At 40.8% G+C, this 14930-nt stretch overlaps 1 protein-coding gene across 2 annotated transcripts in view; it reads right to left on the reverse strand.

Annotated features, from left to right (window-relative positions):
• Nucleotides 1-4702: 4702 nt before the first annotated feature.
• LOC135085275 (transcription factor Ken) overlaps nt 4703-14930 on the reverse strand; it is a 42014-nt gene continuing 31786 nt past the window's right edge. For both annotated transcript variants that reach the window (XM_063980145.1, XM_063980077.1), the window contains exons 2-5: nt 10195-10377; nt 8960-9080; nt 8204-8683; nt 4703-8066 (exon numbers count right to left, since the gene is read on the reverse strand). In XM_063980145.1, the coding sequence (XP_063836215.1) occupies nt 7137-8066; nt 8204-8683; nt 8960-9080; nt 10195-10367 (1704 nt within the window). In that variant the 5' untranslated portion in view covers nt 10368-10377 and the 3' untranslated portion in view covers nt 4703-7136. The remainder of the gene's footprint in view (nt 8067-8203; nt 8684-8959; nt 9081-10194; nt 10378-14930) is intronic.

Raw genomic sequence — 14930 nt, forward strand, 5'->3', positions numbered from 1 at the left:
CATAAATAATCTTAGCAATTATTTCAGCGGTGATCTCTTGTATTGCGTGTGCTTCTGGCCATCGTGTAGCACGGTCGATCATTGTTAACACGTAGCGTTGACCTTGGGGTGAAGTCTTCAGCGGGCCAACGATGTCAACATGAAGGTGCTCGAAGCGTGGCGATGCGGGGAATGACGTAAGTGGGCTGTTAGTGTGTTTTTGAATCTTCGCGCGCTGACAACCGATGCATGTTTGAACCCATTTCTTTATGTCAGTGTTCATTGATGGCCAAAAGTACCTCTTCTGTATGAGTTTTCTCGTGGTTCTTACGCCGGGATGACTGAGTCCATGAATCGCATTGAACGCGATTATTCTAAACTCTTCAGTTAGGTATGGGCGTGCTGTTTGTGTTGATGTTTCGCAGTATATTTGCTTTGTAGTCGTATCCGGTAGCGATATTTGCTCCAAGGCAATGTTCGACTGTCGTAGCAGCGCTTGTATAGCGCTATCTCTCTCTTGCGCGTGAGCGAGCGCGTCGTAGTCGATCGTAGTCGGACAGCTGATGGCTTCTAGGCGAGATAAGGCGTCTGCTATGACGTTGTCTTGACCACTGATGTGTCTTATGTCACTAGTAAATTCACTAATGAATAAGAGTTGTCTTGTTCGGCGTGGTATTTCGTTGTCGGACGATATCTTCTGCATTGAGTAGGTGAGCGGTTTGTGATCGGTGAAGATGATTGTTTCTCGGCCTTCTATGATTTTTCTGAAGTGTTTGACTGCCATGTATATTGCTTGAAGTTCTCGGTCGAAGGTAGAATACTTTTGTTGCGCAGGTGTGAATTTCTTCGAGTAGTAACCGAGAGCTTGCCACTTGTTGTCTACGAGTTGTTGTAGTACGGCGCCGGCACATGTGTTCGACGCGTCACACATTAGTGCGAGCGGGACGGAGTGATGCGGGTGAGCGAGGTAGGTGGCGTCTTCAATACATTTCTTGCAGTTTTCGAAGGCTTGCGTTGATTGCTCGGTCCATTGTATTTCAGTTTTGTCGTGTTTTTTAGTTTTGTGTAGGAATGCGTGTAGTGGTGCTTGAACTATTGCGGCGTTAGGGATGTTATCTCGGTAGTAATTTATCATACCGAGAAAACGTCGGAGCTCTTCGATAGTTTTCGGTTGAGGGTACTCGGTGATAATCTTGACCTTTTCTTTCGGTGGTTTGATACCGTCTTTGGTGACTGTGTAACCGAGAAAAGTTACTTCGGGCTGGCCAAACACACACTTGGCCGGGTTTATTGTGATGCCGTATTCTTCCAGGCGTTGTAGGACGATGCGCAGGTGTTGGCGGTGCGTTGGCTCGTCGGTTGAAGCCAGGAGGAGGTCGTCAACGAACGGATACACGAAATCGAGGTCTCGTAGTACTTCGTGTATGAAGCGTTGGAAGGTTTGGCCTGCGTTCTTGAGACCCGGACACATTCGCGGGAACTCAAATAACCCAAATGGCGTGATGATGGCGGTTTTCTCTATGTCTTGCTCTTGGACTGGCAATTGCTGGTAGGCTCGGTTGAGGTCCAGTGTCGAAAATACTTGCTTGCCGTGTAGTTGATACGTAAAGTCCTTTATTCTCGGTATCGGGTAGCGGTCGGGTTTAGTGATGTTGTTGAGCCGTCGGTAGTCGCCACAGACTCGTAGATCTCCGTTTTTCTTTGGTACTATGTGAAGAGGGCTTGACCACGGGCTCTTGCTTGGTCTGCAGAGGCCTTGTTGCATCATGTTTTCAAACTCCTTTTTGACTTGATTGTAGCGGTGCGGCGGGATCGGTCGGGGGCGGCAGTGGAGTGGCGGGCCAGTTGTTTCGATGAAATGTTCGACGTTGTGCTTCGCGTTGAGTTTCATTGATGTTAACCGAGTGGTACCCGGGTATTCAGCGAGTATGTCGTGGTATGACTGTCGTACATCGATGCTGCGAATTGTTGGCGTGTTGTTGAATGATCTTGCCGTGTTGGTTTGTAGCTTCGTGGTATTGTCGATGAGTCGTTGATTCTTTAACTCAACTAACAAGTTGTGATGTTTGAGGAAGTCGGCCCCTATTATAGGCTTGCTTACTGCGGCTACGATGAACTTCCACTTGTATGGTCTTCGAAGGTTGAGGTCGAGTTCTAGTGTCTTCTCTCCGTAGGTAGGGATGATGGTGTTATTTGCAGCGTAGAGATTGAATGGTAATGGTTTACCACACGATCCCTTCTTCTTTGGTATGACTGAGATGTTAGCGCCGGTGTCGATCAGGAATGATAATCTTGAGTTTTTGTCGGTGACGAATAGGCGGTAAGACTTGTTTGCTACGTTGGATTCCGCCTCAGCCAACGTTTGTTTTAGTTTTCCGTTTTCTCGTTTACAAAACTGCACGGCGATGTGCATTTTCTTGCATTTTTGCCGAACTTGCGGTGGTAATAGCAGTACGGTGAAGGCGTGCTATCTCGCTCACGCGGGTACGGGCTGTGCGAGCGAGAGGGCGATGTCTGCTTTCCTTGTCTGCCGCGGGAGTGATGGTATTGTTGGTAGCGCGATCGTGGGTTGTTGTAATTATCTCTGCTGTAGTTGTAGGCTCTTAATTCTGCAACTTCGATTTGTAATTTTCTTACTTCCTCGACGAGAAAATGCATGTCGACATGTTGGTCTTGCTGGCGTAGCGGCGGTGCGTGGGCGGCAGCGGAGACTGCAGAGACTTGATGAGATTGCTCGATCATCTTGTCGGCGAGTTTTGACAGTTCGTCCAGCGCTGTGTCCTTGCTGATGGTGTCGCTGACAACGAGTACGGAGCGGACGTGAGGTGGCAGCAAGTTCATCCACATCAGCCTCAGCGTGTTGTCCGGAACCTTGTTGCGGGCGAGTGTCCGCATGCGGCGTAGTAGTTGGCTGGGTCGCTGGTCGCCGAGTTCCATGTCGGACAGGAGTTTCTGCAGTTGGCGGCCGTCGGACTCTTCGTACACGGACACCAGTCGCTCCTTCAGTACTGTGTACTGGTTTTCTGCGGGCGGGTCGTACAGCAGGTCGCAGACTTGCTCGATGTCTTCCTTCTCGAGTTGCGCGATGACCATTTGTGCTCGCTGGGCTTCGCTCCTCTTCAGGTCGTTGGTTGCTGCTTCGAAAGCGATGAACCAGAGCCGAGGTCTGTCGCGCCAAAACGGTGGGACACGCATGGACAATGCAATGCCCGATACTTCTTGCGCCGTTGTTGCTTGTTGTTCTTCCATGTTCAGTTTTCAGACGGGGTCACCACTGTAGGAGGCCTAAGTTTGGTGTGTGGTGTGTAGCCTTCCTACTTTTCAGTGTTGAGGAGAGGTAGTTGAAGTAAAACTCAATTGCTGGTTCAGAAGGGAATAATTTATTGGCGAAACAATGCCATATTTATTTACAAAACTTATGTACAACTAGACTACCTAAGCAACCATACATTTTGACCAATCGCCGTTTGATGTTATATTCTTGTCGTCTCGCTCCCACGATGTCTCTCTGTCATCGGGTTCGCGCAGTGTTCCGAGTGCGGCGCGAGTCTTCTGTCTCGCTCTCACGCTACCTCCTTGTCGCGCGGCGCGCGCGCGGAGTGCGAGGGGAGGTGTCGACTGGAGTGCCCGCTGCCGCGCTGCCCAGCCTCGATCTTTTCGACGGCGGGCAGCGGCGCAGGACGCACGCGTGTACCGGAGCGCGACGCGGCGCGTGCCCACGCGGCTCGCCGCTCCACACGTGGGCGTTGGTGATGCTGCTTGGTGACAGTGGTGCGAGCGGTGCTGGTGCTGCGATGAGGGACGGTGCGACGTGCAGTGGTCACAACAAAACAGCTCTTCTCAGAGCTATGCAACGGCTCTTGTCAGGGCCACATTCCTGTTTCTATTACGATGACCAATGTGGTGTTTCTGTGCTGAAAGTTGCTTGTGGCTTCGGCTGCAAACATTCTTTGTTTCTATTCGAAGACGATTTTATTGTGGTCGCTGGCGGCTACACTATATTTGGATTTATAAAATAATTATGCGTCAATGGGTAGCGCTAAAAATATAGTCCACTTACGTCTTACGCCCTCAAATACTATTCGTTCGTTCGTTCGTTTCAGCCGAAAGACGTCCACTGCTGGACAAAAGCCTCCCCCAAGGATTTCCACGAAGACCGATCCTGGCAGGTGCTAAGAATCATCGGGTAACGACAAATATTATTATTACTGATATTATAAATGCGAAAGTTTGGATGTCTGGGTGGATGTTTGTTACTCTTTCACGACTACTCCCTTTAGATTTGTTTGTACCTATTCTCAATTCTCATGTACCGAGGTGATTTATTATAGGGGTCTTCTTTTAGTCTAATTAGCCGTAATTTATCAGTCATAAATTAGGATTAACTATCGTTACTTCTCTTTTAGAAACATGAAGGTTTCTCTAGTACCCTTTTAGCTCTACGTTTTTAGGATTATTACGTCCACTTCAATCCCTAATTTTTAAGCGACCTCTATGGTAACTCTTAACAGGAATTTTGTTTTCATAAGGGTCACTAAAAAATTAGGGATTGATGGTGAGAAAACGGACATTAAACACTTAAAAGTTCAATAAGAAAACATAGTAAGCTTGATGATTGCTTCAGCTTTATAGCCACTTTGATCAAGTGGTTACTTTTTGAAATGTTATGATAACGATATTAGATTCCTAAAGGTGTCTGAATAAATAAACAAGTTTTGTGGGTAACTAAAATATTTTCGTTATTTAATTTACTACGGTAAGAACACATTTTTACAGAATGTTAATGTTCTAAACAGTATCTACAAAAAATTGTACACTAAGTGAAAACTTATAAAATAAATTTTAATTTACAATTAACAGAGAAAATCAATATTCAAGTTCAACAAGATAAAGTTAAGCTTTTTATAGTTAACTTATAAACTATTTATTATTTACATTAATTCTTAACAACGTCATGATTTAGAATAAAAGTAATTCGAATTAGTGCGTATTTTTTAGACTTACTTTTTTCGACTTCTCATCGCATATTACGAGCGTACAAAAATGTAAAAGTTTAAAAATTTCTTAATAATAAGATATTTTTTTATTTGTTTGGCACCTAAAATTATTTTATTGCCACAAGTTTCTGTAAAATTCCTCGAAATTAATGAGGCAATGACAATCCGAAAAAAATAAACATGAAAATACAATTGAGTTATTTGCATTGATTTTAAGGCAATTTGGCTTACGCCGTAATATCACATCTATAAATGTACTCAAAGTGAATAAGACGACGCAAAAATATAATTATTTGTTCGAGTGTAAGATCTCCGTTGGTTTGTAGGCAGTATTTACGGATACAATGGGTAAATTTTGTCATGCATCATTCCTTAACACTAAATTTTATTTACACGAAAAACACATCGAAAATGGAAAACGCGATGGAAGACTGCGTTCTCAGTGCCTACTTATAGTACAGACATTATCACATAAAATAATCTAATGTTACCACAAAATCACAATTCTTAAAATTAAATTGTTCCCCCATTTTTTAAAAATACGTCAAATACACGACGCCAAAAAAGTATCAGGTAGATAGGTAACATTCAAAGAAATTATATTAAAGCATTCGAATTTATATTTACTCTAAGTTTTGAACAAATTGTTGGTAACTTTAGTTTTTATCATCGAAATAGTATAAGAGTTAATAGCAAACATTGCATTGTAACAGATATCATTGCAAAACAATTAGAACCTATGCAAATGGTTCAATTATAATGGAATACATGCATGTATTATATCCCCGGACATGAAACAAAATGAGTATTACGGAAAAGCAAAATTTGTTCCAATCAACGTTACATGTTTGGAATAAATTCTACGTACAAGAAGCTCTCATCATAATATCAATGTTCTGTATAACTATCTCACATCCAGCCTTCATTATAAAAATAGTTTTAATATAACTGGCCACAATAAGTGTTCAAAAGTGACATCGAAAAATAATTCAAAATTTCATAAGGAAGCCATAGAGTTGTCCAAAAATATGTAAAGTGGTAATACTTAACAGTAAATTAATCCAAAAATAGATAAAGTATATTCAAGTTTCGTACGAATTGTTCGTAGTGGAATTATAAGAGTTGTTACAGAAAATAATGAGTTAGTAACTAGAGATGAGATTATAAATTGGTACCTAAGTTAAGTTTAACAAATCATAATCATTTCAGGTCCCTTTAATTTCTCTTAATTGTAACACCAAAACATCTTCAATGCTTTACAAATCTTTGGTGCTTCTACATTGCGAATAACAGTTCAAACGAATGAAAGGATTTAGAGACATAAATGTAAATATAATAAAACGAACACATTTTCATTAACTTTAGAATTACATAAATTGATAAAACCTAATATTGAGATTGTTTAGTGTCTTTAAAAAGCTGCGAAATTAAAGTCAGATAATACCACGTTGGAACAAGCAAGATGTTTGAGTAGAGGAGTATAAATCATATAATTGCTACGTACGTCTTCTATATTTTTAATGGATATACAAATATACAAAAATCTAAATAAATATTAAACTACCAATTAATCACTGTGGTTATTACAACAATTACGTATGTATTGATATACCTAGTTCCAATTCTGACTAGAATCATTGACTGCATACTTCCAGCAAAGAAAGTACGTAATCAATCCCAAAACCTATTCGAACGTCACCGAAGTTTCATCAAGATACTGATTTAAATTAGGAGGTAGTTTAGGTGACGTATGTATTTAGGCTTCGGCTTTCTTTCGCAACTTTTCATCGACAATTGTGTCTATTTTCTATGCTTAAGGAATTAATGTGTCGGTGGCTTTTTAAATAATATTTACCCTAATGAAATACATCTTTCAAATAAATACTATCTTGGAAGTTATTGGTCCCGGATTATAATTTTTAAACAAATTATAACAATTTGGACCCATTCGGCAAACATGTGATTTTTAAATTAGTAATCAATATTGCACCCGCCGCTCCTGCGGATGATTCCCTATGAGTATCGCTCTGCGATCACATGTCTTAAAACTAGGCACTTACATTATAACCTTCTTACGAACATATCACAATTGAACTCTCAAATTGAGAGAAGTTTTCATAGTCCAAAGTTACGCGAGAGTGCGCGTCAAATAGGCGTGCGTCATTCATGCAGGTTCTTGCTGAGTAGCAAACTGTTGTGAGGCCCCGACAGATGCCTGATGAGCTCTGGAAGGGCCTCGAACGTGAGTTGGCAGAAACAGCAGTTGAAGCGACCGGGCGTGTTAGTCCGCCCGTCGTTCTCGCTCGACGATATCACATTCCGATGCACCGAACAAAGATGTTTCAGCAGATGGGCCTTCTGTTTGAACATAGCGACACACAGTCGACAGGCGAATGGTTTTTCGCCGGTGTGAACTCGAAGATGCGTCTTGAGATTCCACGACATACCGAATTGCTTTCCACAATACTCACAGCGGTATTCTCGCACTGGTGCCTGCTTGCTGGAGCCCTGGTCATGTTCTGATGACGGCGCTTCGTCAGCGCTCATTTGAGGCGGACACAGCCAGGGACTCCATGATCCAGCGCTGGGTGGTCTGTATTTGTGAGCGTCTTCGTGTGTCGCTGTGGGTGGAGTGGCACTTCGCTCCGGTAAGTACGGTGGAGCTGACGCACTCAGCGGGTGTAAGGCTGCGAGTCGCGCGCTCGCAACAGCGGCTGCGCCGGCGGGTCCTTGTGGATACCGTAAGTTTGCAATTTCTTCCAAGTAACTCGGGGCAAACGATACAAATGGAGGGTTCTGGGACGGTGAATTATGGAAGCCGGGTCTTCGTTTTCTGTGAGGGGTGACAACATAGTTTTCGGGCGAGGTCTGAACAAGCGACATCAAATCCTGGTCAGGTGGTTTGAGATGTGCATAATCTTCTAATTTGACAGTCCGTAGATCTAACTCTGGGGGCTCTAAGTAATGTGATTTTCGCTTAGCTCTCTCAATTCCTCGGCCTAATCGATCATTTAGTAGTTGTCTTCTGTATACTGTTTCTTGTGGCTGATCATCTTGACTTGACGATGTAGACCTTCTCCGACCGATATTCTGGAAAATAAAAACAATTGTTGAAGTGCCATTTACATCATTGATTTAAAACTAGGATTCTTCGAAAAGTGTTATGCTGTTAGATTTAAGGTCTGTCTGAATAAATACGGAATCACAAATACGCAAGTATTATTTACCTTGGTGGCAACAGTTTCAACATCCAAATCCTGCGAGTCGTCGTGTTCACTGCCTGTGTTCTCTGAAGTCCTTTGTACTGATAAGTTGACGGGGTTGGAAGAACTCCTCCTCCTTGAAGTCAGCCGGCCGCATTCCTTGTCTCTGTTTTCCGCGTCGTGGTCATCGTCTTCTCTTTCATCGTTACTACTTGTGGACATGCTTTCTTTCTTTATGCTTAGTGATTCTGAGTCTCGTTCTTTATCTTTGCTGTATCCTGCGCTCGGTGTGACCCGATCGCTCTCTGAATGTGACGAGCCTGATGGAGCATCGTGTTTACTGCTTTCGTTGCTGTTGATGTCTGTCTTCAAGTTCTTGCCTTTTAGCCGTTCGCACGATCTGTTCCGTTCTTCCGCTTGCTGTCGTTCTTTTGTTGATTTCCATACGTCTGATTTGATCTCCAGCAGCTCGAAGAGTTCTTGCATGTCATCAATTTCACCGGACTGAAAGAAAAGGAAGAAAGAGTTAGTAATTAGTTGCTGTTTTTTTTATTTTCCATTATTGCATAGTGATTGCTGTCAGCTTGTTCGTTTGAAATAGTTTCGATAACTGAAATTGAAGACGTATTTGATGAGAACAAAATTTTCGGGTACAACAGTTTTGGCACGACAAAATAATAGAAAGCAAATAAAATATGCATTGTTATTATTATAGAATCACTGGATGAAGTCATGATTCATACGTATAATAAAGCTATATGGATAGATACAGATACTTACTTCAATGTAGGCTTGTCCACTGTACAAGAAGACGAGGAGGTGCCTCATCAGCGTGCTACTGATCCCGGACATGTGGATTGTGACAGGGTTCTCCACGGACGGCGTGTCATCGAGGATTTTCCTGGAAAAACCATAAAACATCCACTTTAAATCATCCTTTTCTCAGAAGAACCGATGACTGTCTAGCTAATAAATCGTTTATAAGACACGCCTTGAAAAGGTGAGATATAAAATCATAATGTGACATTGATACTATAAAAGTTTACATCACAACTCTTCGATTAGTAAACAAGTCGGATAAATAAATTCAGTTAATTCATCCGGTTATGTTAGGCTTCTCTATTGCGTTATGCATAATGAACTGTTACATATTAATGTACAAATTATGATAGCTAAATATTCAGCATAATTGATTAATTAATTGACTGTAGGTAGTTAATACTTTTAATTGAATCTAAGTAGCTTCTGAGTTTGAAATGAATGCAATTTAGTTTTGATTCAGTCTTTAACTTTACTGAAATCTTCTCTGATGATGGTTTGTAGCTATAATCGTATTTTTATTGATTTCTAAAGTCCACAAAGTTTTGTTCCCAACTCCACAAATTCCTCCAAGATCCAAGTTCTACAGCTAGTCTGCTATCGCCCAACCCTTACTATTGTGTCCCGTTTGTGGATTATGAATGTGTTAGAAAGGAGTAGAAGTATAGCTGTGCTCTCCCTGAGTTGTCTGGAAGAGATCTTTCTAACAATAACATTGCCTTAACTGTGCCGTATATCCCTACGATGCAGATAGTCAAATGGGTTGGGGAATCGAAGTCGATTTTGAGAAGAATCGGGTCGAATAATTTCTGTTCTATTATTTACCTGATGAGGGGGCTGCTTTAACTGTGCCGTACATCCCTACGATGCAGATAGTCAAATGGGTGGGGGAATCGAAGTCGATTTTGAGAAGAATCGGGTCGAATAATTTCTGTTCTATTATTTACCTGATGAGGGGGCTGCCTTAACTGTGCCGTATATGCCTACGATGCAGATAGTCAAATGGGTTGTGGAATCGAAGTCGATTTTGAAATAAATCGGGTCCAATAATTTCTGTTCTATTATTTACCTGATGAGGGGGCTGCTTTAACTGTGACGTATATGCCTACGATGCAGATAGTCAAATGGGTTGTGGAATTGAAGTCGTTTTTGAGAAAAATCGGGTCGAAAATAACAACTTTTATTCTATTGTTTACCTTATGAGGGGGCTGGCGGCGGCCATGACGATGCGGTGGGCCGCTAGCGGGACCGCGTCGTCGCAGATGAGCACCAGGTCGGAGTAGCGGGCCCCGCGCCACGCCGCGCCCACCTCGTTCAGGATGCAGGCGTGATGCTTGCCGTACGTCAGCGTCAGCAGGCCCTCGCCCATTATTCCAGCACTGGAAAGAGGAGAACGTGAGGTTAATGTCAAGTTACACTTGGCGCAATGAGTACACGAAAGTGGCTCATAAATTCTGAGGAGTAGACCTCAGAAGGTTCTGGAATGGAGGCCGCGTACCGGAAGGCGCAACGTGAGACGTCCACCTACAAGGTGGACCGACGACATCGTAAAGGTAGCAGGGAAGCGCTGAACACAGGCCGCTACCAATCGATCAACGTGGAAAGTATTAGGGGAGGCCTATGTTCAGCAGTGGACGTCCTATGGCTGACATGATGATGATGATGATGATGAGACCTCAGAAGAAGCTCACAGAGGGTGATGAGATGTGTGATCGGAACTATTCCCACCTCTCGTTCCCACCGCTGCAACTCCTGTGTAGCCAGGATCTACAGCTTGACCGCCAATAAAAACCCAACCAGTGAAGGTCAAGTTTGTCCCGGGGGGAAATTTCACAAGGAAATTAATCAGAAGAACAGAGGAGGAGTTCGAAGTGATCCTAAATGCTGCACAAAAACCCACACCATAGAAGAAGAATACTAGAGTACATGAAAGAATCTTAATTGATCTGAAAAGGGGCGATGCTATTGGTCAAATACAAGAACATTTATATGGGATTAACATCGAACTCTCTAAGTATCAGAATTTTAATTTTAATTCCCGGTGGGATGGACATGACTCTTGTTTTAAATAATTACAAAGTTTTTGGTTAACGTTGATATTTATGGTGGTTTGCGCGTAATGCTACAGGCCTTAAGTCTTTTGAGAAGTTAGTCGTCTTAAGCTATGCGGATGTCGGTTGTAGAAGTAGAAAACGACAAATCACAATCATCTTTTTGACATGACACGGACAAGACAGATCGTCAAGAGCGCTATCGTGTTTATAATGTTGACAATATGAAACTGGTTTACTTGTGTTGTTAAGAGAACTAGTTCTGTGATTAATTGGGCTATGTGACTTTTTATAATATTCTAATATCATCAGTCATCATTACAAATAACATATCATGTGCAAGTTGTCACAAACATGTTTGTATGTCGGTTAACGATCCGCCGTCATTAGTGAAAGTAAGCCACTTGTTTTTCGATCAGTAGAAAGTAAAACAATTGCTTGTAATTAGTGTTCAAAGTTACGAAACATTTACGGAATGCTATCGTTAACTTACTTTCTAAGATTTCTCGTTTATTTCCAACTAAATATGCAGTCTGATTCTATAAAAGCCATATACGTGTATCGTATCAATTAAATTACGCATTAATTTCTACAATCTAATTGCTTCCTTACAGTTCATATAAGGAAGACGAATATTGGATAATAATCGATTATTACGATAAAAACATTTAATTAACCAATTGATGATCGATTTGTCGATCATCATGTTTCTTTAAATGATACCATCGAATTTTAGAACGATTTAAATTGTAGTTTCGTGCTTAGGTACGTTGTGAAACGCACGAACATATCAGCGCCGTAAATAAGTGAAATCATAGCAAATTCGAAGCCCGTCATAGCGTTCGCGGTCTACTAGTTCGCTCCGATGCCAGACTGAAAATGAACATAAAGGAAGACAAGGTTGAACTCAGTCGACTGTTACAAAATAGCGTTTCAATATCACCACTATCAACTAAACTTGCGTTCTTAACCAAGAGCGTGTACCGCAGTTTCGTACAGAAAACAATAACAACCGAACAATCGCCTTTCGGGTTTCCCAACCAAATTAAAAAGGCTAAAGGTGAGAAGAATTTAAATTAACGCACTTTGAATGCCAAAATTGAGGAGTCCTATCGCAGGTGCTAGAAAGCATGTCGAAACGAACCTTGGCCCGAGCGTTATTAGAGTTGCGATAGAGGTGCAAGATCGTTTAAAAGACGATCAACGGGCGCTTCTTTTGCATTGTCCGCGTTTAGCAACGCCGGGGTCACAAACTGTGGAGCACATCTCATTGTTGTCGGCATCTGCTTCTCTATTGTTGCACTGCTTTAAAAGTCATATTTAATTGCGGGAATGGAGCATAAAAGTGCAACGCGAGTGAAGTGCGGTCGTGAATTCGGCGCGCTCAGGAATGCTCGCGCACGGGATGATCTTAATCACAACTGTGTCACGATTTTGTAATGATTTCGGTTTCAATTGTTTGAGTTTTTGGCGTGGACTTGCCGTTGTCGTTTCATTCAAAGGTCATCAGAATATGCTTTATTTCGCCGATTTTATCTTTATGCGAACCACTAATAGCTTTACTCTTGTAACCATATTTCATCTTAAATAATATTAATACTTGAAAAGTTCAGAATTTGATTCGTCATTTGTTAAATGTTTTTGTAAGAGTCAGACAAGTCAAAAGAAATTATAAAAAGATTTATTATTAGCTGCATTATAATCAAAGATCAGGTCAAGGGTGTCCTCTCACGTTGCTAAAACCAAATTAGCATTTAGATGATTACATTTTATATTATGTTAATGCATCTCGATAAAAAACTCAAAAGAACAAAGAATACGAATTTCCTTGAGCGCGGGAAACGTGAAGCAATTCATACCATGAATATTGTGGGTCTAAAAAATGAGATATGACGGTATGAACGTGAGTTAAAATTTTCCTAAGGCTATAAATGTGGGCTGATTTAAAACTCTAATTGAAGGCCGCATACCAGTTAATGTTCACAATCCGTATATGGGAAACAATAAAAAATGCTAGTTAGATTTAGTGAGGATCGTTTGTGCGCTTCATCTTTGTGTGGCCGAAGGTTGCGAGCGAGAAAGGTTTTCGTATCAGCCGTCATTGTGAATGTTAAAGACGCTATTATAAATAATAAATACATTATTGACCTTTAAAATTAATACTTATGAACTATTGCCCACGGCTTGGCTGGCACTGAGTTGTTTTTAATAAAATATGATTAAGTATTATACAGTATCTATCTACTACAGAAATCCTTAAGAGTTCGATACAAAATTGTGCATTTACAAAATCTATTTATAAATAGTATATCAGCTGGACTGGCGTTAGGCGCGTAATAGATCCACATTCTACCCGGGGATGTCGAAACGTTTCATAGACTTTAGTGTACAAAACAGCCTTGCAACTTAACTAAAGTTGGACATTATAAAGTTTACGGCCAAAATTCAGACAATTTTGGGTAATTTAGCTGTTATATTTAGAGCAATGGCGTTAAAAGGTTTATGTTTCTATTAGCTTTATTTCTAGACCTATTGCAAAATTATAATTTTAAAAGGTCAAAATTAACTAATAAACTGTTGTCAAAGGAACATATTAAGTATTACGTTTTCACTGTCGTAGATAGAAGTAGTTTCTTCTAGTGTTACTTTTCTTTTACAATTGGCAATTAATTGGAAATGTATCAAATACAACATCTACGGCGAAAGTTGTAACGTGTGTTTTTATTGTGTTAGGCATTTGTTTTGTTGCACAATATTGTACAACACGCTCGTCAATCACCCGTCAAATGTGGTTAGTGAGTAACACGTTCAAATGCCTAGAAATTAATTAGTCATTTCACACTAAATTGTGGAAATTTATCAAATAGTGTGTCACTGAATTGGCTTCTTTTGTTTCTTTGCAGTTTCTAATAATGATATTGTAGCAATTATAGATTTTAATTAGTAACTTACGCTGGATTGTACCATCTTACTTTAATGTAACAAACGACAAAAGTCTGTCAAACTCCATACAAAAAACACCAGGGTTGCAGTCACGTTTTAAATAAGGTGGTGCAAACTCAGCCTTAAAGGTTTATGGTTGTATTTCAGGAAATGATCAAAGTTTTCTTAATCTTTAAAGATTTATCTTTACAATTACAGAAAGTTGCATTTATCTTTACCATAACAAAAGGTTGGATGTGTCTTCTTTGTCTCACACAGGAGGTAATCGAAAAGAATACGTGATTTCCCATCCGTTCATGGCATGTATGTGAAGCCAAGGTTTCAGCCCACATTTTCAGGGCAGACGCAGCGATGCGCGCCGGCTCGCCCGCCATTGTCCGTGTGAACCCACTCGAGACGCTGCACTTCACATGTTTTGCATCAAATTGCCTCCAGGGCTGGCTAATATAAGACCTGGATATCCAGGGACCCATAGACCTTAGATCCTACCATTTTCTGGATAGAAAACGTCAATTTTTACCTCGAATGTTTTGAATCTGTACCTTACAGTGACTGAAATCATCCCTGTTTTAAAATAGGTTCTTTTATAATACCTAGTTACCAGAATTAGTGTATTAGTGAGATTTAATTGAATGTTTTGGATTGATTTTGGTATTATTTGTTATTTTTAATTTCATATACCATTTCAAATTACGTAAGAGCGCGTTGATGTCTTTAGTAAAAGCGATGAAAGTATTCGAATTTGATTAAGAATTTTTTACAAATAACAAGTTATTTTTGTTTTTCGTGTCGTGGAATTTCATTAGTATGCAAATAATGTATAAACGAGTAGATCTGATTAAATGAATAATGTATAATTAAGTGAATAATGTGAACATAATGTGATGAAATTTCCCTCATCTTGGCAACCCTAACAATGTACAGGTGGAGGCTCAAAA

Source organism: Ostrinia nubilalis, chromosome 1, assembly GCF_963855985.1.
Source record: "Ostrinia nubilalis chromosome 1, ilOstNubi1.1, whole genome shotgun sequence".
NCBI classification, from domain to species: Eukaryota; Metazoa; Arthropoda; class Insecta; order Lepidoptera; family Crambidae; genus Ostrinia; species Ostrinia nubilalis.